General features: G+C 39.2%; 3 protein-coding genes across 7 annotated transcripts; 2 read left to right on the top strand and 1 right to left on the bottom strand.

Moving 5' to 3' along the window:
• Positions 1-209: 209 nt before the first annotated feature.
• Positions 210-8,459, bottom strand: LOC117732099 (ubiquitin-conjugating enzyme E2 Q2-like). The gene is made up of 13 exons (XM_034534768.1): positions 8,117-8,459; positions 6,225-6,329; positions 5,952-6,074; positions 5,808-5,864; positions 5,550-5,702; positions 4,565-4,649; positions 4,401-4,461; positions 4,216-4,306; positions 4,056-4,114; positions 3,317-3,365; positions 3,120-3,215; positions 2,712-2,778; positions 210-2,621 (listed from the first exon to the last, which is right to left on the bottom strand). Exons 1-13 carry the CDS (start codon positions 8,273-8,275, stop codon positions 2,590-2,592), a joined length of 1,137 nt encoding a protein of 378 aa, XP_034390659.1. The 5' UTR covers positions 8,276-8,459; the 3' UTR covers positions 210-2,589.
• Positions 8,460-10,346: 1,887 nt separating this feature from the next.
• Positions 10,347-12,680, top strand: LOC117732098 (UDP-glucuronosyltransferase 2A2-like). 3 transcript variants are annotated; one of them, XM_034534765.1, is made up of 2 exons: positions 10,347-10,452; positions 10,912-12,680. In XM_034534765.1, the coding sequence occupies exon 2, from the start codon at positions 10,931-10,933 to the stop codon at positions 12,533-12,535; it is 1,605 nt and encodes a 534-aa protein (XP_034390656.1). In that variant the 5' UTR covers positions 10,347-10,452; positions 10,912-10,930; the 3' UTR covers positions 12,536-12,680. The 3 variants fall into 3 exon arrangements, with proteins under 3 accessions (XP_034390656.1, XP_034390658.1, XP_034390657.1); XM_034534767.1 differs by lacking the exon at positions 10,347-10,452 and having other exon boundaries at positions 10,871-11,231; positions 11,318-12,680; XM_034534766.1 differs by lacking the exon at positions 10,347-10,452 and having other exon boundaries at positions 10,871-11,486; positions 11,709-12,680.
• A 2,754-nt stretch (positions 12,681-15,434) lies between these two features.
• LOC117732491 (UDP-glucuronosyltransferase 2A2-like) lies at positions 15,435-21,870 on the top strand. 3 transcript variants are annotated; one of them, XM_034535465.1, is made up of 3 exons: positions 15,435-17,048; positions 18,595-19,169; positions 19,392-21,870. In XM_034535465.1, the coding sequence occupies exons 2-3, from the start codon at positions 18,614-18,616 to the stop codon at positions 20,216-20,218; spliced, it is 1,383 nt and encodes a 460-aa protein (XP_034391356.1). In that variant the 5' UTR covers positions 15,435-17,048; positions 18,595-18,613; the 3' UTR covers positions 20,219-21,870. The 3 variants fall into 3 exon arrangements, with proteins under 3 accessions (XP_034391356.1, XP_034391355.1, XP_034391357.1); XM_034535464.1 differs by having other exon boundaries at positions 15,437-17,048; positions 18,595-21,870; XM_034535466.1 differs by lacking the exon at positions 15,435-17,048 and having other exon boundaries at positions 18,635-18,914; positions 19,001-21,870.
• Positions 21,871-22,588: the final 718 nt, after the last annotated feature.

Genomic DNA, 22,588 nt, shown 5'->3' with positions numbered 1-22,588 from the left:
TCCTTCACTGTAAATACAAAACTTCAATGAAACCGAGACCAATAAGTCTTTGATACAGATTTGCAAAACCATCAGACAGGAAACACTTTTATACAAAAACAAGTCGTGTCAGCAGTAAATCATTTTATTCATTAAATAAAATATCAACATCAGCCCAATACATCTGCAATCCATTAAGCAACAGTGAAAAGAATACACAGGGAAACCAGTAAAACAGCAATAATCGTAAAATTCTTTATTCATAAACTTGATGCAAGTTTACAAATTACTGTACATGGTCAAAATTTCTTCAAATGGAAAATGAGAAATAAAAGAAAACCAACGTGAGCCAACGGTGCCAGACTGGATCGGGTTTGGTTAGGTGCCAGAAAATGAATTGACAGTTGAGATAAATGAATGTTTTCCAAACACAGTGCAGTTTGATAAACGTGCGAGTCTATTCAATACGTCACGGCGATCACACTCTGAAGTGTCTCTTAATTTCCCCTCTGAAGACAACACCGGCCCTTTAGATGAGGACACCTCTTGCTACCGAGACCTGGTGATTCCTCTCCGCTCAGCTTCAGACATGTAACAACAGGATGTGTGCTGAGAAAACAAACATCATTTCTCCTGATATTTAAATATTTAGCTCAGAATGCGTTCGTTGTTATAATTGACCTCTACAGGCACGTTGTTGCCAGTTGTGCAAATGGTTTAAAAAAAAAATAAAAAATCAGGAATATTTAAAGATCAGACGCTGAAATCAAATCTACTTCAGTACTTGGGATGAAAAACAAAAGCATTAAATACTACAGTGGGAAATCATCGAGCCGTTGCATGGGGGTGGTCCTCATGCTACTGCAAGCCTGTTAAAATGGCATCCTTCTGCAAAAGTCCGTCCTCTTACATTGCTTGAATGAAAAGAAACATATTATTGTAACGCTCATCTGTTTTTGACATCAGATCCGCGTGTTTAAGCCTAAACGTCAGCGGTACAGAGCGTCGATTAATCCAAGGAAATAATCACAAACTCGACATGTCCTGATTCCCCTCCTAAGTATTGTTTGTTACCTGAGTTGCCATTCAAACATACTTTTGCAGACAGTGTTAACAAATAAACTGCAAAAGAGCTGACAGAGTGATCGATACAGTATGTGTCCTGCAGTTCGAGGAGCAGTAGTAGTGATGAAGTACTACGCTATATTGCATGGTCAACGTTGAAACGTACAATATCGTAAGAGTTTCAGTTCTTTTCTGAACGATCCCGTCTTGTTACACACCGAAAGTGACACCGAATCATATTTATGGTACATTGTTATGGCAAAGGAAGCCCTGCGAATGGTGGATGTTTAGCTGTTGACTGAGAAAACAGCTGCTCACAGATGAATCCAGCTGCATGTGACGACGTCACGTAACGGGGAAGCCGTTTTCAAATCTAAACTGGGCAGGGGGGCAAACCACTACAATCCATGTCAGGAAGATATGAAAAACAAAAGTTGCTGCTAAACTGAGCAATATTATGGAAGAAAATCCAAACACATCCAAACACGTTTCATTTATTCCTTCTGTAAAGCCAATCTCATTGCGATATCTTTTAAAACAGCGGTTGAGACAAGGCCCCGATGCAATATGCCGCTTACACACGCAGGGCTTCATTTTCAGCATCAAACTAGGCTTCAACCTCTGCAGCTTTATTCAATAAAAAGACCAATAACAAAACTGAACGCTTGCGGGGCTGTTGTATTAACAGAAATGAGGCAACAAAAGCGCTTTAGATCTGTTAAAACTTCTAAAATGATACCTTAATGGTCATCTTATCATCATCTAGTGAACATATACGTTTCCTCCTCCCAAGATATGTAACATGGAGATTCTGAGATATTTCACGTCTATTGGCCCTGTTTTTATTATCAACTACTGGTGGATAATAAACAGTTAACATCCCAGCATTTTGATTCTGCTTGGCCCGATATTCTTCACATATTTTCAAAAGAGCTAAAAGACACCGAGTAGTAGTTCATCTCAATTTTAAGATAAGCTTCCAAAATATGAAATTAATTAATTTATTGTCTAGGATGCTCAAATAATAAAAACAATAGCTGAATAATATTTCTATAATATTTGCATTTATGTACCAGTTAGTTTGCAAAAGAAAAAAAAAGGGGATAATGTGGCCAATAAAAACAGGTGCAGGGAGGTGCCACATAAAGAGCTTCAGCATCAATCTTCCATTATAATTCCCATCTACAGGGTAACTGACTGTCTGTAAAGCCCACTTTGTCAGAGCAGCTAAACAAAAAGCATTTCCCCAAAATTAAAAAGGGAGAAATGTTTTTTTTTAAAAGACAAATGAGCATATTTAGAATAGAGGACCAGTGATGGCCTCACATCATCCACTTGACTAGAACACGGAGGGGAGGAGCAAAGTGACACCAGAATAAAGTCTTTGCTGCACCGGGTGAAGGAATACTTGTCAGACGAGCCAACAAGAAGGTTCTCGCCAGGAAGGTGATATATTCCCAGTTAAGTCAGAGGGGGGAAATATTCCAAAGAAAACAAGATACTTTGACCCAAAGACGTGTGTTCCCAGTGCATAGTGGTGGCTCCTTATCCGTCCTCTTTAGGTGGTGTGTACCAGCCTGAGAAAACAGAACACAAACCACTTTGCCAATGATCCAAACCACTGTGTGCGTCTACTGAGGCCCAACCGTCGAGTCACATTTACTCACCATTCTTTTCGTGAATCTGCACAAGGGATTTGTACGACTGTTGTGCTCTGGCAAGATTGTACTGGTTCTGAAAAAAAACCACACAATATTTAGTTTGGTGCACAGATATGCAGCAGAAACTGTATAAACAACTACAATCAACGAAAAAACTAAAAATATAATGTTCCCGGTGCGATGGGATTTCCTCTACATGCAACTATGATTTTACTTGAAACACTTTTCCCTTCACTTGATTTCTCAACTGAAACTCGACTGCTACACAAGTCAACACGACTTCAATCCTCTGCTTTACACATTACTCAACTACATCTTTACATAGTAGATAGCCATTTGATGATATATTCACGCTCTGAATATCGCGGAGAGAACCGTAAAGCACAGAGACACCAGACGGATGACTTCAGTTACCTTATTGGCTCCAAACTGCACCCTGGCTTTTCCTTTCACCAAAGTTGCATTTATCTGCATAATGACAGATTCTATGGAATAGGCACTGCTCCAGCCCTGAAAACACACACACACACACACACACAAACAAAACATTATTATGCTGTTATAAGTTGGGGAACATTTTGTGATACCATGTATCAAACTCATTTACAAACCTGTTTTGTGAGAAGCTCCATGCACAAGGCCCCTCCTCCGAGAACATAACTGCAATGAAAAATAAAAAAATCAGTATAAAGGTTGAGTGTTGCCTCATATACACGAACGCAGGTACGTTCATTTGAAGCGTTCACTTGACTTTTTTCTAATTTGTTGTGCTTCAAATTGAGTTCACAATATCTTGATTTGCCTTGTGGGAGAGATTTTTGCAAAGAGGTGATTTAAATCTGGAACCAGTTGCGAATTCAACTTTTGAAAGTACGAAGAAATGGAACCAGTAATTTCCAGACCTATTTGATAACACCTATGATTAGAACCGAGGTACAGAATCTGTGTGACTTGAGATGACGGATTAGTATCACACAGTTGCATGAATTTGCAAAAAGTCTTGTTCAAATGCATTTGATAGCTTCGTAGCACTGATGTATGGCGAAGCTTTTGTGTACTTTTAAGAGTCAGAGACAATAATTTGCAGCCCGTCATAAGCAAAAAAGCTTAAACAGATTCATCAAAGGATCAGACTTCAGGTTGTAAGCAAGCACATTGCAGTATCAACAAATCTGCAACAGATGTCAGCACAACATACGATGTGAAATATTTGCTTCACATGTGTTATTTCATCCATAATGAGAGTAAATCTCTCCCAACAAAGTTTTAAAATCCCTCCCAAATTGTCCCAGTGATTGAACTTTCATCAGAGCATTTCATTTGCAAACAGGGGGAGATCACAGCACTCACCCTCCAGAAAGAACAGGTGCGACAACCCGAACAAAAGGTGGGTCAAAAGGGAAATTATCCTGTAGTGTGAAGAAAAAAAAAAAAAAGAAAAAAAAATGTGAGTCTCGAGAAAAAGCTTTTCCTGAATAAAACAATTGACAAATATAATTACAGGACTCACTTTATAAGAGAAATCGAGCAGAATGTAGTCCACTCCTTCTTTTTCTTTTAAGACCTGCAAGTCACTATGTAATGGACTATCTGGGTCTACCCTGTAATGCAGAACAACAAGTCAAATCTAACAGAAAACAAAATATATAACTCAATATTTGAAAATGTAAAAGCAAATGAATGTGGGAAACTTACATCCTTAACTTGACATGCCATTCATAAAGGCTGTCACTGACTAGTTCACATGAATAAATACCTGTGAAACACACAACACAAACACGGAGCGTTACTTCGATCTGCTGGTGAGATGCTCAAACATTAAAAGTCCTCACTGTGGGGAAATGTGTCCCTGCAGTCACCTGTCTTGTAACTCTGTGATCTGTAGATCTCCCTGAGTTCCTTCATTAGGCGGTCTGAGGCTTGCACAGAGCCAGACACGGCACCCTGCAACACACATCACAGCGGTAAACCACACAGATGGTAAGACATGTGACATCAGACATCCCGAGGTGGAAGTCCTGTACATTTATGTCACTCAACAATGTCACAATTGAGTATTTTCAACATTTGAAATGACCACCAGAGTAAAAAAAAAATGTACAAGTTCCTAAACTCTTCTTCTATGAGCCCATTAGAGAAACCTTTGATCATGAGGGGTTCCAATGCAGTAATGACAAGTTATTTTAGGATGTTGACCTTTATAGAATCGGAATAAATGAATAAATTTAACCAACTATTGCCTCGTGTTTTTGTTTTCTTTCTGGGATGTCTGATGTACAGATTGTAAAGCCCTCTGAGGCAAATTTGGAATTTGTGATTTTGGGCTATACAAAATAAACTGAATTGAATTGAATCTTTTATGCTCAGCGGCAGCCGCCACACAGTGTCAGCAGTGAAAGAAACGATGAGTCTGCATTTTGGACACAGTGTTACAGTTGATCTGAACATGATGAAACTGACAGAAGGAATACAAAAATAATGTGTCTAGTGGCTATCAAACTATTCAAGAGACGAATAATAATAATAATAATAATAATAATAATAATAATAATGTGTTGTATTTAGCCAAATGGTTCCTGATTGGCAAAATATCCAGATGTCCTAAACTTGATAACAATGGACTTATTGAACCTTTAACATCTCCTCGTTTTTTTTATTATTACAGAGCAGTGATTCATGAAGCAGGAATTTGATTAACATTTCCTATCTTATGCTACTTACGCCATTTTCAGGTCGTAGTTAGTTTGTGAACATTATTTGGGCTGACACTAGAAACAACAGAACGTGTTACATTACAGCCTTGAAACCATAATAAAGAAAAACAAGTCCTCAATGAGCGCTTACATTCAAGTGATCCTGTCTCTGGTTTTTACGAATCTTCTCCAAGATGGCCAGATTTTCTTTTTCTATGCCGTCATCTTCGGACTTTTTCCCATCAACTGGCTCCTCTTCTTTCATGTCGTAATGGTCCAGGTCTTGGTCCAGGTCAATGTCCTGCTGTCAGTGTATCAATTATGTTTAGAAACCAGATGGAAAACTACGGGGACCTTTCAGCTATGACGAATATCATTAACACACAATATCATTAACACACATAGCTACCTCTCCCATTTCTTCCTCTTCTTCCTCTTCAGATGTTACCTCATCTGATGGCCCATGCTGCAGTGATGAGAAACCGTGTGAGTTGACAAACATCAAGTCTTAAAACGCAACACAATTGAATCTTACTCGTTTTCAAGCGAATACCTTCCGCTCTTGGGTAATCGGGCCAGCTGGAAGAGGCTGGTCGAGCATTTCTACATCTGGATGTTGTGGCAGGTTATAAAGCCGACAGAGATCACAAATGAGGCGCTTCAACTGCTGAAGGAGCTGTGGGAAAAATCATCCAGATGAAACATAAATTAGGAAAAGCTAACTGCGAATAAACAATTCTACCAAGTTTCCACTTTCACAGCAATAATTTGACATTTTTATTCAGAGCAAGCCTCTCTGAAGCTGGACCCTTATCAGCCAACTTACCAGTGTGCTGCCTTTTCTCACATCCTCCAAGCGCTCCAACACTTCGGCCAGACTAGGATCATCGGAGTCAACAAACCATATTGGGGGCGTTGAGGGATAAGATTCCTGCAACAGAGTCAACGGAGGGACATGGACATTTAGCAAGTCATGCATGTATGCGAATGGATTTATTGTCTACAGATTGTATATTAACTCTTAACAGAGAACCACCAAAACTAAATGTTGCCCAGGGATATCTAATATCCATAACATGTTAAAAGTCCACATAAACACACACTGAACAAAATGATCGCCAACTTCAAGGCGGGAGTATTTCCAGAATGGAAAACACTGCACTTAGTTACACAGCAATAGTGATGTTTAGGAATAAAGTTACAGATGGGTTGGTTATGACTGGGAGTGTATAATATAGATGGGAGAGTTGCCAGAGATTGGGAAGACTCTCATGTTTACAACTCGACAACAAAAGTGATTTGACAAATCAAGGCAGTTGTATAAGTATGATGTTAGTCACGTAGGGTTTAAAGTATTGTGCAATAACCATTTAATCAGATTTTAATTTCCTTGTATGACTGACTGTGGCTGACATGAGGCATCATTGTTTGGTTTTCAGACTCTTATGCGTTGGTGTAGCCAGGTGTATCAGTGTTCAGAAAAGGTGTATGCCTAATCATGATGTATACGTTGAAGTGAGCGCTATTCAACATTTTAGCTGCCTCCATATTTTTTTGGGTGGGATCTAACACGAACATCATAAAGCCAGGGGGGGTGGGGTGACTGATTAACTAATTTCTTATTTTCTAAATGCATATTGAGATACTGAATATACTCTGGTATCTTTGAGATGCGGACTGCCGACACAACTTGAGTCTCAACATGTTTGTGGGTCTCAAAATCGAGCAGAAGTGTAACTGCGTGTGTGGACGAATGGTGCGTGTGTGAACCATACAAATACAGGTGCAATGACAAAGAGAGAGCCCCGGGTGTGTTGGTGACATCACCTACACGTTCTGGTGGTTGACTCAATGCGTTTGCACATGTTTATTTACAAGACTAATAATGTGTATGCACCGCTTCAAAGAGTTGGTGTTGAAATACATATATATATTTTTTAAATCTACGTAATCATTATAAATGTACAGCTACGCTCGCATTCTTAGTTCAGGCTCAGTACAACACAGTGCACACTAGTTTTTGTCGTCATTATATGTCTTTCTATATAACCTAATGTTGGTGTCCTGATAAAGGAACCGATAACGTCACCGTTTTAATATACGTTCGCCACTGGGATCGGTCTATTTCCTGAAAAGGCAAAACACCTACAGTGGAGCTACACTCAAACCGCCTCAATGTAACGTTAAATATATAACGTCATATAAACGGGACATTCAGCGCTGAGCCTGTGGAGATGAACGCATTCTTATAAATATAAATATAAATATAAATATATATTTGTTAAAAACAGCCACGATGTTGTGAAACTCCCCCCTTTTGACTAAGCTAACGTTAAATTAAACAAGACCGAGTTCAGTTGAGTAATTAGAAAGTTAGCGGCGACAACAGTAACTAACTGTTATATTTGAGCTAACGAGCCCAGCTAGCGGCAAAGGTAGCACGAAGCTACCGCGGCGTCGTTTCCTAAACCTCGGCTTCTTCTTCACTTTTCTCAAAGTAAATTCAGCACCAGTGCTGTGTTTGTTTTCTTTAACCCGAGGTTTTTTTGGGGGAGTATTTTTTATTAAGTCTCGGTGGCTTTAAATACGACGTGAAAATAAAAGCGAACACTTAAATCGCAGTACATTTGTAAACACGGAACCTTCCGCGCAATGATTTGGTTTCAGTCGATAGTCAGTGGCTGGTTTAGCTCGTGCGCAGAGCTGGCCTGGACTCACCGTGATGTTGCAGTGAATGATCAGCAGCTTTTCTCCTGTTACGTTGAATTGGCAACTGAGTTCGTCGGGTTTCCAGTCTATTATTCTGAATCGTTCGTGGTTCGGGTCAAAAATGGACTCCAAAAACTTCAATTCGGCCTTCAGCCCCGAAACCGACATCTTCTACTCATCTCAAACCACCAGGCCGCTGGCAGAGGGGAAGTCGGGGCGGAATGTGACCGCGCAGTTGAGTTGGGTCTACGGATCTCGCACATTAGCGTGAGAACAACAACAAAGGGCTGAAGGGTTCGGTCTCTGGTGAACACTGTCAGTGGAATATGACAGTACTGACGGTGCACGACTGCAATTAAATTGAAATACGTTAATCATGATGTATTTTATTGTTTTATTGTGTGTGTTTTTTTGTGTGTTACATGACATAATTTTATTTGGAAGTGAGCACTAGACCTCCAGGGGCCGCAAAAGCCCCTGGAGTTTTTTTTGTGTTTTTTTTTTTATACCACAAATGAACTGCACTATATAACTGTGTGGTCCGATGTCGATCTCCAGTTTAAAAATATAATGTTCTCTATAGTGCCAGGTAAATGTTTCTATAATCAAATTACTACAAGCTAATTGACGTACACAAATATTATTTTATATACTATAGTGTGCTCTGTACTTGACGGGAACTTGCAGGAAACAGGGGGCCCAGCAAATATTTGCCATTGGCCCCCCAAAACAGGTTAATCCAGCCATGTAAAAAAAAAAGTGTGCATATGCACACCCGTTTTGGTGGACTATAGTCGAATCCCTTTCTTAAATACCAGTCAGGAAAGGCCTTGATTACCAGGCAAGTTGGTATAATTTCTTTTTTTTTAGATCTCAGATAACACCTGCAGTATAATGCAGTCCAACACGAACCTGTACTATCTTTGTGAAGCAAACAAGTACAGATTTTTTGAAGCTGTGTCTTAGAGGTGTGAGATGAATACCTATGCAGTACTAACTATGCTGCAAACTATGACTCAACAACTTCTATAGCTCCAAACTGATCAATCAGAGTTTATCCATAATCCCTCCCCCTCCCCCTGGAAGAATGAAAAATGGCATGGCTTAATTGTTTGATTGTTGAATTTGGAGGGATTGTAGTGGTAATGATAAGCCTGAACTCCTGCATCTTTCTTAGCTTCACTTCAAGGACTAGAAACTAAATAAGTATTTGACTTAATTGTGTCATCCTTGGTTTCTTTTGTAGTTGTTTAATTTAAAGGAAAACCGTGCACATATTTCAGTTTAAATAATTGTAGTCTCTTTTGTCCTTTAGTAAAAAGTTTATGTTTTTGTTCCTGCTTTTTGTGTTCTCTTTTCACTATAGCAAAACAAAAAAATAAATGCATGTGTGTGCCACATCAGCAACGGTCTTCCTATCCTACAGAACACATTATTGTATTACAACTATAAGCAAAGATTGGAGCAGTAGTTTTCAACCTGAGATTCAGGACCCCCAACAAAGTGCTAAAATAATTCGGAGGGGGCTTGAGTTTATTAACATAACATTAAAGAACAAGGTCATTTATTACTTAATTATGTTTTTTTTTGCCATTTAATTTGAAGATTTACAATTCTATATCAGTATAATTGGACAGTGTAATCTTCAAGTTCCTGAAAAAGTATTCAGTTAAAACATTCTGGGAGGGGGAACTCAATCTTTGACCTGGCCGTCACCTGTTTGCAACCTGTGATAAGGTGTAACAAGTAACTTGGTTTTTGCCAGACGGTTCATAAACACAGCATGGATTAGAGTATCATGTGACAGCAATATGCAAAAGATATTGCGGTACTGTGAAAAAGGGATAGCTGATTGATCAACAAACTTCACAGAGGTGTATCTTTCCTCCCATCCTCATGTAATACGTATTTGGTAAGTTATGCTCCTATGTATATATATTTGTGTAATTTTATGTTTAAAATCCAAGTTTCTATCTGAGACGTATGTTTTTATGACTCAGTGCTTTCTGGTGCTTTGACAAAATTGGACTGGTTTATATTACCGCTTGCTTCACGATTATGAGCAATTTAACATTAAGTACACTGAATTGACACTAGATGGCACAACAGATCAATGTGTTCTGCTTACAACTAAACATTAACTCTTATTGTTGCAGGACCATGGACTTTATGCACTGCAAGGCAAAAAAGCAATCTCATCTAACATTATATGTAACTAAATATGTAATTAAATTCCAGCCCCTCATGACTTTTAAGGACAATCTAGGAGGTGCATTCACCACCTGGTAAAGTCATTGAACTGTCGATTTGAAGTTGGATTGACTTTCCTGTACCTGTGGATTTAGGTAAGTGTTAATAAAAAGCTCTGTTATTCACACGTAAAGAAAAATAGTCATGGAGTGTGTGTTTTGTTGAAACATGGTCAGCGCAAGTCTAGGCACTTGCGTGCACTTTCTGTGTGAAGTTAACAGAAGGTAATGCTTGTCAACAGTTATTGCAATCAACTAATGTCTTATCTGAAATGTGACAAGGAGTCGTAACGACTTCATCAAGTGTATTTTACATGTGTTTTTGATATAAAATAGTTATCTGCAAAGCAAGTCACTATTGCAGTAAACTTATTTTGTGTGTGAAAAGTGCAATATTTCCCTCTGAAATTAAGTTGAACATGAGTCTAAAGTGGCATCAAATTACAGAGTACAAGTACCTCAAAACTGTACTCAAGTACAGTAGTAAACATACTTGCATTTCATGTTTGTAAATACACAAATGTGCATGCTGATCTCCTTTTGTGTATTTTTTAGGTCTCTGAGGGACGTCAATATGAAGGTGCCTCCCTCGTCTCTGATTACCTTTACTGTACTCTTGATTCAACTCTCCGGTGCATCTGGCGGCAAAATCCTGGTGTTCCCATTGGACGGAAGCCATTGGATAAATATGAAAGTACTTATCGAGGAGCTGCATGCCAAAGGCCACGAGGTCACTGTGGTTCGGCTGTCCGATAGCTGGTACATCAGTGAAAAGTCTCCTCTCTACACTTCTGTCACTATTCCCAGTCCTGGTGGATTTGAGCAAAACTACTTCGAAGCCTTCTTGTTTCGACAGCTGGAGATCCGTCTTCAGGGTAGGCATGCATCTTCTTGGTATAAACTCTGGTCACATATTCAGATCGAGCTGCTGGTTGTTCAACAGTTCTCTCTGCTCCACAAGGCAATGAGTGAAGTGGTCGTTCAAATGTTTGAAGATGAAAACCTGATGCAATCTTTTCATGAAGCCAAATATGATGTGGTTTTGACTGACCCTGCTGTCGGTGTCGGGGCAATGCTGGCACGTCGGCTCCGAGTTCCTCTTGTTTTTAATGTCAGGTGGACCATTCAAGGTGAAGCTCATTTACTTATTGCCCCCTCACCTTTGTCATACATTCCTTTCACTGCAACAGAGTTGACAGATAAGATGACCTTTCTACAAAGAATAAAGAATGTTTTGAGTTATAATTTCGGGATGTACACAATGTCATACATCACAGAACCTAATTACAAACCAGTAATTAAAAAGTACTTTGGTCCTGATGTGGATTACTCCACGTTTTTTCTGGATGCAGATATCTGGCTTATGAGGAATGATTTTGTCTTTGAATTTCCACGTCCAACAATGCCAAATATAATCTACATGGGTGGATTTCAGTGCAAGCCCCCACAGCCACTCCCTGCAGACTTGGAGGAGTTTGTCCAGAGCTCTGGAGATCACGGGGTCATCATGATGACTTTAGGAACTTTGCTTGGGAAGCTCCCTCAAGATGTTGCTGAGGAGATTGCTGCAGCATTTGCCCAGCTGCCTCAGAAGGTCGTATGGAGGTATATGGGACAAAGGCTAGCCAACCTGGGCAACAACACATTATTGGTCAACTGGCTGCCACAGAAAGACCTTTTAGGACATCCCAAGACGCGTGTGTTTGTGACCCACGGAGGCACTAATGGGGTTCAGGAGGCAATTTACCACGGAGTTCCTGTAGTTGGACTTCCTTTATTCTTTGATCAGCCTGATAACCTCTCCAGAATCAGAGCGAAGGGAGGAGCTGTGATTGTTGATATTGCTGAGCTTGACAGGCACATCTTTGCAGATGCCCTCAAGACGGCTATTTACAATTCCTCTTACAAGGAAAACATGCAAAGGCTCTCAAGGCTGAGCAGAGATCAGCCTGTGAAACCACTGGACCAGGCAGTGTTTTGGATAGAATACGTCATCAGGCATAAAGGAGCCCGTCATCTGCAGACTCAGTCCACCAAAATGTCCTGGTTTGTTTACAACTGTGTTGATGTCATTGCTGCTTTGATGGCAGTTGTTTTGCTTGTAACATTCACCTGCATTTCAATTGTACGGTTACTGTGGAGAATTATTTTAGTTGGGAAAAAAGTTAAACATGAATGACTTAAAAAATGACATGTTGCTTTTGTTTTACCAACATTAACCCAACAGTTTTCTGTGTGATGTTGCTAAAGTTGACAGCATTGGTATAAATACTGTATGCCGAGTTGTTTGGTTCATAAAATAAGATCTCACCTCATTTAAAATACATTTGGAGTACAGCCTCTTTTCTAACTTTTTTCAATCTTTTTTAAGGGAACATATTATGCTAATTAACACTTTCATACCTGTAGTTTGGGATCTACTAGACTATATTAACATGCTTTAATGTTCAAAGAACGCATTATTTTTCTGTCTAAAAAACGCTGTTTCAGCCTTGCAAGAAAGAGCACCTTTGCAAAGGTAGTTCTCAAGTTGTGGATGGAGATACCCAGATGGCTCATTCACCCATTCACATACTGATGGGAGGGGCTATTATGCCATAACTAACAAACATACATACATACAGCATATGCACATCCACAGGCAATTTGGGTTAAAGTATCTTGACCAAGGACACATTGACATGGACATGGAGCTGGGTATCGAACCGACGATCCTCTGTTTAAAGTACGACCCTGCTCCACCACTGAGCCATAGTTGCCTGTGGGGGGCAGTATACTCTAACAAGCCTGAATATGAGATAGGAACGGGACTCCAGATACCCACATATATGTGCACAAGCACTAAACAAGTGAGTTTTTCCTGATATGAGCCATTTAATATTTTTTGGGATTTATTAATTAAGACCATAAATGACTATAAAGGTAAGTAGGTTTTGTAGTGTGCAATACATTAACACTACAGCATGTGTTTGGAGAGTGAGATATATATATTCTTCCCTTTTTTCCCTGTCAAAGGTTATTTTTGGGGAGTTTTTCCTGATTCGATGTGAGGTCCTGGGACAGGGATGTCGTATGTGTACAGATTGTAAAGCCCTCTGAGGCAAATTTGTAATTTGTGATATTGGGCTATACAAAATAAACTGAATTGAATTGAAATTGAATATATGTTACTCTGAGGTGGCTTTGCACTGTTCAGTTTATTTACAGATTTTTCTTTTCACGGGAATGTTAACTAATATATGACTTGTGCTGCGTGGTGTGAACGCAGCATTATGGGTGTGGATATTAATACAAACATGATCTTATTACTCTGTTTAAACACCTTAAGTTTTGCTGTCTGGTTTGTCAATAAAGAACCACATTTGGATTCAGTACAACTTAACAAGTATCTATTAATTAGAAACGGTTCCTTCAGTTATTAAAGACAAAAAGTTCAATAAATATTATTAAACAAATCTTTTTATTTAATTGTTATATATTCATTCATCATATTTTAAAAATAATTAATGTGATTGACATATTTGAATACAAAAGCAATGCACTGATAATATACCTTTTTTGCTGTACATTAAAGGTGAGTTAATTTTGTATATTTTCATATATTGTATATTGTACATTTGTCTTTCCCCATTTGAAATAGCAATGTGAGTCCTGCCGAGGTGGCGCTGCAGAGTATAAGGAAACAGTGGAACGGTAGAAAGATAAAAGGGAAAAAATAAACGAAACAGACACAGTAGAAACACAACTTCAAAGTTAGTTTCAGGGTTTTCTGAACCAAATCCGTCACAAAATTGGTGAAAATGGTTTGAGTATTCTATTCTCCAGAAGTGTATTAAACCATTCTCTGCCAGCTAACATAGCTAACATAGCTAACACAGCTAACACAGCTAACATAGCTAACACAGCTAACACAGCTAACATAGCTAACACAGCTAACATTGCTAACACAGTTCACACAGCTAACACAGCTAACATTGCTAACACAGCTAACATAGCTAATACAGCTAACACAGCTTGCATAGCTATCAATGTTCTCTGAGAGCATAAAAGATGCTCTTGGTTATATTATACACTTCTGGACAGAAAGAGACTGCTGGCTGTGCTAAGTGTAGGTGGACATACAACAGACAAGCAGAGGACTTAAAGAAGAAGAGCCGAGGACGCACAGTGGGAGTACTCATTCACTCCACAATGTTCAGCAGGAAAAGACCGATTACTCAGACGATACCCACCCTCCCTGAATAAACAATCTCTGACTTTATTACAGACTGTACAAACTGGATAACCGTTGAACTGAACATCTAAGTCAAAGAAATTGTACCAAAAATAAACTAATCTTGATCACTCAACATCAAACTTAAAGTAATAATACTTAAATAATGAACCTATATTAATCTCAAATTGACCATCAAACTCAAAGTAATTTAAAAATACAGTACATCTGTAACTGAAAACCAAATTAACCATAAATAATTAAGATGAGAAACGTGAAATGGAATTATACCTTTATCACAGCGATATCAGTCGTATTTTATAATCTGCTTTACTTCTGTTGGCTACCTTTGGATTTGCCGTTTTTAATGAATACATTTTTGTTCCCCTGAATTTAAATAGTTGTAAAGGCAAGGCAAGGCAAGTTTATTTGTAGAGCACATTTCAACAACAAGGCAATTCAAAGGGCTTCACATAAAACCATTAAAACATAATGCAAAAGAAAACAAGATTTAAAAACAATTAAGAACATTCATTAAACCATTTAAAACAGTCAAAAAGCAAGAAATAGAATAAAAGTTGCAATGCAGTTAAAGAAATAAAATGCAGAAGTGAGATGCAGAAATTGATTGATATCTATGAATCTGGTTAAATTAAAGGCAACAGCAAACAGAAAAGTCTTCAATCTGCATTTAGGAGCTGAGGGTCTCAGCAGACCTGCAGCTTTCAGGGACTTTGTTCCAGAAATGTGGAGCAGAAAAACTGAACGCTGCTTCTCCATGTTTAGTTCTGACTTTTGGAACAGAAAGTAGACTAGTCCCAGACGACCTGAGGGGTCGGGATGGTTCACAAGGTAGCAGCAGATCACAAATGTATTTAGGCCCTAAACTATTCAGTGTTTTATAAACTAGCAGTAGGATTTTAAAGTAAATTCTTTGTTACAAGTGTAAGAGAATATCCTGAAGTGTGATTTGGTGTATTACTTAATTGTAATTTGTTCTATTCATTTACAATGGGGGATGTGCTGTTCTTTGGTTCATGACCCTTAACATTATTAAATAGAATGCCATATTTGTAAGTAATATTATGCTTATTTCCAGCTGCATACTTGTATTTTGGGTTTGGCTATGGGGTTCAAATAATCTTTATTTGTCTCTGAAACAAGACCGGGTTACCTTCCCGAGTTTTCCCCCCAGCACCAATGATTGAGCCCACTCAAGGTATCGGTTTGCAATACTTTTATTGTGCTGTGCATGCTCTAGCAGTCTCTGCCTCTTGCTCTCCTTCCTCCCGCCTCCATCCCTACTCAGCTCAATATATAGAGAAGAGACACAAAACATTTGATCATTTCCAGCTGAGGCCAATTAGGCCTCTTCCCTGCACCTGTTTCCTGAGCCACTGCCCCACTCCCCTCTGCAGATGAGCCTAACCACGGCCCCGCCACCACAGTCTCATACTGTCTGTCTGAATATTTCACATTTCATATTCATTCTCTGTTTGGAAAGCTCTGTTTTACCGCATTTGTTAAGCAACCGCTTGGGTTCATGTTTTCTTCTTTTTAGCTGACGTCAGGGTGCGCTTGTAAATGGTCACTGCGAGCGTGTACAAACTGGACTGTTTGTACATTATGAGCAGTGTTGGAATCTACCGCTCAGTTATTGAGAGCTCCAAACAGAGCATACTCTATACTCTGTCAGGAAACAGACCTATCCACATGTTTAACGATACAGTACTGTAATTCTTTTTACATTATGTAGGTTATGTGCAGGGTCAGGACCCGCCAACAAAGTCCCAAGACAAATCTTAGGGGCCTTGAATTGATTAACAGGGCATTAAAGCATTAAAGCAAACAAAGTAACACTTCTACATATTCATGTTTTCTTTGATTATTTCATTTGAATTTTGTGTAACTGTACATCTACAACCCCCTGAAAAGTATTCAGATCAAACTTTTTTGCGAAGGGAAAACTCTCTCCCTGTAAACAACCATAACTTTGAACTCCACACATTCGGTAACAGGCTTTCTGTTGTAAATCTTTTTCCAAGCCCATGCATGGACAGATAACCCTGATGACATCACCGTGATATATTCATAGTTATTTTCCCATACTGGAGCCCTCCCTCCAGATCCACAGTAGATATTATTCAGCTGTTTTAACAACCCATGACCCTCAAACTGATCTTGACCTGTAAAATCAGTGCAGTGCACCTTTAAATTTACCAAGATTCCGTAGAAATCTTTGACCCGGCCACCCCTGAATGCAACCTGTGACGAGTACACACCTTCTTACACAACAGAGCTGTACCTAGTACTTGGCATGTTACAACATGTCGGCCAGTCATGACAGTGAAGGACAGACCAGGAAGTTTATTCACCACTCTTTCTTTCCAACTGTGCACAGCAAATTATTGAATTACTCATACAGTCGTTGAACTGACGATTTGAAGTCGGATTGACTATCCTGTATCGGTGGATTTAGGTAAGTGTTAATACAAATCTCTGTTCTACACACGTAAAGTAAAACAGCCATGGAGTGTGTGTTTAGTTTTAACATGGTCAGTGCAAATCTAGGTAGTTGTATGTACTGTTTGTTTAAAGTTCAACACGTTCAGAGGATAATATTTATTAACAGGCTATAAACTTACGTTTCAAACTGTTAATATATTTGTTGTGTATTTTGGCCTCGATCTGTTATATAAATGAGTCCATCTGAGAAGTTTATAGAGGGGAAATTTAAGTTATTTTCCAACACTGCATTGCATGTTATAATATGATTGTAAAGATAATTTAACGTATAATTTGAAGTTTGGTGGACTTTCCTGTAGGCTACCTATGGTTAAGTTAAAAAAGCTCTGTTATGCACACGAAGCAAAACAGTCATGCAGTGTGTGCTTTGTTGAAACATGGTCCGTGCAAGTCTAAGTAGTTACGTGTACTGTTTCTGTGAAGTTAACAAAGTAATGCTTGTCAACAGTTATTGCAATCAAGCTATATTTTAATATATATTTCATTAGTTATATAGCGCTTTTTCTAGTGTTCCAACCACTCAAAGAGCTTTAACAAGTCACCATTCACCCACATTCATACACTGATGGCTAAGGTACCACCTGCCCATCAGGAGTAACTTACATTCATACACCATAGTCACAGCTACGGGAGCAATTTGTGGTTGAATGTCTTGCCCATCGACACTGTCTAGCCGTCGATCCTCTGATTGAAAGAGGACCCTGCTCAACACTGAGCTACAGTCGCCCATGTAGTGTCAAGCACTGTCACCTCACAGCAAGAGGGGCCCGGGTTCGATCCCCTATCTGTGTGGAGTTTGCACTTTCTCCTCGTGGCAGCGTGGGTTCCCTCCCTAATAGAATTTCAAGGTTTAGAAGGGAAATGACTCTATAGAGAAACTGCTCAACAACTCATAGAAATCTGAGATGTGACAAGGATTCTGAACCACTAGTTTAATTATGAAGTGTATTTTTTATCTGAAATTGTTATTTGCAAAGCAAGTCACTATTGCTGTCAAATTATTTTGTGAGTGAAAAGTGCAATACAAGTACCTCAATAATTCAAGTACAGCAGTAAACATACTTGCATTTCCATCCATCCATTCATCCATTTTCAATACCGCTTAATCCTCATTAGGGTCGCGGGGGCGCTGGAGCCTATCCCAGCTGACATAGGGCGAAGGCAGGGGACACCCTGGACAGGCCGCCAGTCCATCGAGGGCACATGTAGGGACATACAACCATTCACTCTCACACCTATGGGCAATTTAGAGATCAATTAACCTGCAGCATGTCTTTGGACTGTGGGAGGAAGCCGGAGAGCCCGGAGAGAACCCACGCTGCCACGGGGAGAACATGCAAACTCCACACAGAAGGACCGCTCCGTCCGGGAATTGAACCCGCGGCCCGCTTGCTGTGAGGCGACAGTGCTAGCCACTACACCACCGTGCAGCCACACTTGCATTTCGTGATTGTAAATACACAAATGTGCATGCTGATCTCCTTTTGTGTATTTTTTAGGTCTCTGAGGGACGTCAATATGAAGGTGCCTCCCTCGTCTCTGATTACCTTTGCTGTACTCTTGATTCAACTCTCCGGTGCATCTGGCGGCAAAATCCTGGTGTTCCCATTGGACGGAAGCCATTGGATAAATATGAAAGTACTTATTGAGGAGCTGCATGCCAAAGGCCACGAGGTCACTGTGGTTCGGCTGTCCGATAGCTGGTACATCAGTGAAAAGTCTCCTCTCTACACTTCTGTCACTATTCCCAGTCCTGGTGGATTTGAGCAAAACTACTTCGAAGCCTTCTTGTTTCGACAGCTGGAGATCCGTCTTCAGGGTAGGCATGCATCTTCTTGGTATAAACTCTGGTCACATATTCAGATCGAGCTGCTGGTTGTTCAACAGTTCTCTCTGCTCCACAAGGCAATGAGTGAAGTGGTCGTTCAAATGTTTGAAGATGAAAACCTGATGCAATCTTTTCATGAAGCCAAATATGATGTGGTTTTGACTGACCCTGCTGTCGGTGTCGGGGCAATGCTGGCACGTCGGCTCCGAGTTCCTCTTGTTTTTAATGTCAGGTGGACCATTCAAGGTGAAGCTCATTTACTTATTGCCCCCTCACCTTTGTCATACATTCCTTTCACTGCAACAGAGTTGACAGATAAGATGACCTTTCTACAAAGAATAAAGAATGTTTTGAGTTATAATTTCGGGATGTACACAATGTCATACATCACAGAACCTAATTACAAACCAGTAGTTAAAAAGTACTTTGGTCCTGATGTGGATTACTCCACGTTTTTTCTGGATGCAGATATCTGGCTTATGAGGAATGATTTTGTCTTTGAATTTCCACGTCCAACAATGCCAAATATAATCTACATGGGTGGATTTCAGTGCAAGCCCCCACAGCCACTCCCTGCAGACTTGGAGGAGTTTGTCCAGAGCTCTGGAGATCACGGGGTCATCATGATGACTTTAGGAACTTTGCTTGGGAAGCTCCCTCAAGATGTTGCTGAGGAGATTGCTGCAGTGTTTGCCCAGCTGCCTCAGAAGGTCGTATGGAGGTATATGGGACAAAGGCTAGCCAACCTGGGCAACAACACATTATTGGTCAACTGGCTGCCACAGAAAGACCTTTTAGGACATCCCAAGACGCGTGTGTTTGTGACCCACGGAGGCACTAATGGGGTTCAGGAGGCAATTTACCACGGAGTTCCTGTAGTTGGACTTCCTTTATTCTTTGATCAGCCTGATAACCTCTCCAGAATCAGAGCGAAGGGAGGAGCTGTGATTGTTGATATTGCTGAGCTTGACAGGCACATCTTTGCAGATGCCCTCAAGACGGCTATTTACAATTCCTCTTACAAGGAAAACATGCAAAGGCTCTCAAGGCTGAGCAGAGATCAGCCTGTGAAACCACTGGACCAGGCAGTGTTTTGGATAGAATACGTCATCAGGCATAAAGGAGCCCGTCATCTGCAGACTCAGTCCACCAAAATGTCCTGGTTTGTTTACAACTGTGTTGATGTCATTGCTGCTTTAATGGCAGTTGTTTTGCTTGTAACATTCACCTGCATTTCAATTGTACGGTTACTGTGGAGAATTATTTTAGTTGGGAAAAAAGTTAAACATGAATGACTTGAAAAATGAAATGTTGGTTTTGTCTGCAAAATGTAAGATTCACCAACATTAACTCAACAGAATTATGAGGAGGCCGGCATTTAAATAGTTGCAGTATTATCTTAAATATCAGTCAACTGAAACAATGAACGGCTGATTATAACTTTCTTCCATGGCTGCTCTTAATGTCTCTGGGTACAATGTGTATAGGAACAAGGGTAAAAGTAGAGGATTGTTAATCAATGTTAAGGGGCAATCAAATTTAAAGACACATGAAACAGATCTGGAATGTGTTGGGTTGAATGTTTCACTGTCTCCATAAATGTCTCTCCTTGTTAATATTCGACCACCATCTAGTAAAAATGTGTTTTATGAACATCTACACAGTATGCTGAAGAAACTTAAGAAGATAACAAACCATTCGTCTATTCTTCTGTCCAGCGAAGATGCTGAGAACAGCAGCAATACTTTTTTAACGACCATTAACAAAGTAATATCCTCCTTAACAAAGAAGGTGCAGCACAAACCTAGACAAAAGAACCCTTTACCACAGCTCAATTATGCCCTCTGGTGTTGCCCTAGAGATGTTGCGCTGAAAAGACCACCTAAATCACGAAAAAAGGTGGTAAGTTACATAGGAAGCCTGAAGCTGAATTATATTTTATTTGAGTAATTAATAATGGAAGGAGGAATGAGAAATGGATCTGGAAAAGTCTTGATAAAGTAACTGGAAGAAATAATGGTCAGAGAACAAGGGAACCAGAACAAAAAAAATATTGAAATCTCAACCCAAAATCATGACAAGTACTTTTATCAACAAAATCAATTTTTATAGTAACATAAATATCTTAATCAGAAGTGGTAAACATCATAAGCTTGTTAAGAAACTCAAAAACAAAGGATGCTTGAGGTTTGGATACCACTTTTTTAATGTACATATTTATTGGCAATACTCAATAAACATACCTTAACTGCAACATTTGTGTTTCTCAGGGATCACTATTGGGCCCTATTTAGTTCAGCTTGTACACAGATGGCCTGCTTTTAGTCCGCCCATCTGTCAACATTCAAATATATGCTGATATCTGTGGTGGGAATTTGTCATTATGTGTAAGTCTTAAAACTGAAATAAGGAATACTGAGAAAAAAAGAACTTGTCTTTGTTGGTTTTATTATTTGCTACAGGAAAGGTTCAATGGTCATACAGAATGCAAGCAATCTGCACGAACAAGAACAAGAACTTAAAGACCAGAAGGAGAGCAAAGGTGAGGGCTCTCACTTCCTGAAAACACCTGAACAAATACAATGAAGATTTCTCAGGCAGAGCCACCCATGGAACAGTCTCCCTGAGGGAAGAGAAAGCACTAATTACCCAATCATACTACCTCATCTCCAGCACTGCCGTTACACACTCTCATTGTTTGTTACAAATCTATTCATGTATTTTATTGTCTTGTATGTGTTGTATTGTGCTGTACATCGTTGTACTACAGGGTTTGCTGTGTAATTTTACTTATAGGAGGCCACAAAATTGTAATAACCTGACGGAACTACAGACGAAAAGTTGCTCTCTATAGCTAACTCTGGCATATTTACATTGAGGTGGAAAATGTTGATTAATATTCACTGTACCTGTTACATACATAAAAAATAAAATAGAGTTTCACCCATTCAGCACATGCAATATGTTTTGTAGTATGAAAGACATTCACAAGTCAACATCTGTCTTTGGAAAGTGATATGACATACATTCTATTATCATATAACTCAATGGCAGCTGACTTTGCACTGTTTACCATAATGTTTTTTGTTAACAGATCATAGATATGTAAGTGTTAGCTAATATATAACTTATGAACACCAGAATCTTGTTTCTCACTTGCCTCTTAGGGCCCGTATATATGGATATTTCTAAACAAAGAAAAGGGTCATACGTCATACAACTGGCCAATAAAATAATGCAACACAAAAATATTAAACAGTAAGCTTTATCTTGGCAGTTTTTGCTTGACATTATTTTATATATACATTAGATAATATCAAATAATACAGTTTATCACAGTTAACATCACCTTTGTTTAAATACCTTGCATGAATTGGGAAATGGGTTCGATCAGAAACTTCTTTTGTTGTAAAAATGCATCTTACATCCAATATAAAATATAGATATGCTATGATCTTGATATATTGAAATAAAAACATGTTCAATCATTTCATTATTACACATACTGCATCATAATTGAAAAAAGAAAAGAAAAATATTTACTTAATTGATTACAAAAGCAAGGCACTGAATCTCATTGCTAGACCTGCTTGTAATATTAATATAGCAATACAAAGCAGTTATTCTGTCACCTCCATTCTTTCAATTAATCCAGTCAATTAATT

Source organism: Cyclopterus lumpus, chromosome 6 (assembly GCF_009769545.1).
Source record: "Cyclopterus lumpus isolate fCycLum1 chromosome 6, fCycLum1.pri, whole genome shotgun sequence".
In the NCBI taxonomy this organism is placed as follows: domain Eukaryota; kingdom Metazoa; phylum Chordata; class Actinopteri; order Perciformes; family Cyclopteridae; genus Cyclopterus; species Cyclopterus lumpus.
This window is presented reverse-complemented; position numbering and strand designations above follow the sequence as displayed.

What these genes read in the sequence shown, in the direction of transcription:
- LOC117732491 (XM_034535464.1), top strand. Translation starts at nt 18,614, where the DNA reads ATGAAGGTGCCTCCCTCGTCTCTGATTACCTTTGCTGTACTCTTGATT.
- LOC117732099 (XM_034534768.1), bottom strand. Translation starts at nt 8,275, where the DNA reads ATGTCGGTTTCGGGGCTGAAGGCCGAATTGAAGTTTTTGGAGTCCATT. An exon ending in TCATTCACTGCAACATCACG is followed by an intron (nt 6,330 to 8,116) that starts GTGAGTCCAGGC and finishes ACTCTGTTGCAG; the next exon opens with GAATCTTATCCCTCAACGCC. An exon ending in ATCACAGAGTTACAAGACAG is followed by an intron (nt 4,462 to 4,564) that starts GTGACTGCAGGG and finishes TGTGTTTCACAG; the next exon opens with GTATTTATTCATGTGAACTA.
- LOC117732098 (XM_034534765.1), top strand. Translation starts at nt 10,931, where the DNA reads ATGAAGGTGCCTCCCTCGTCTCTGATTACCTTTACTGTACTCTTGATT.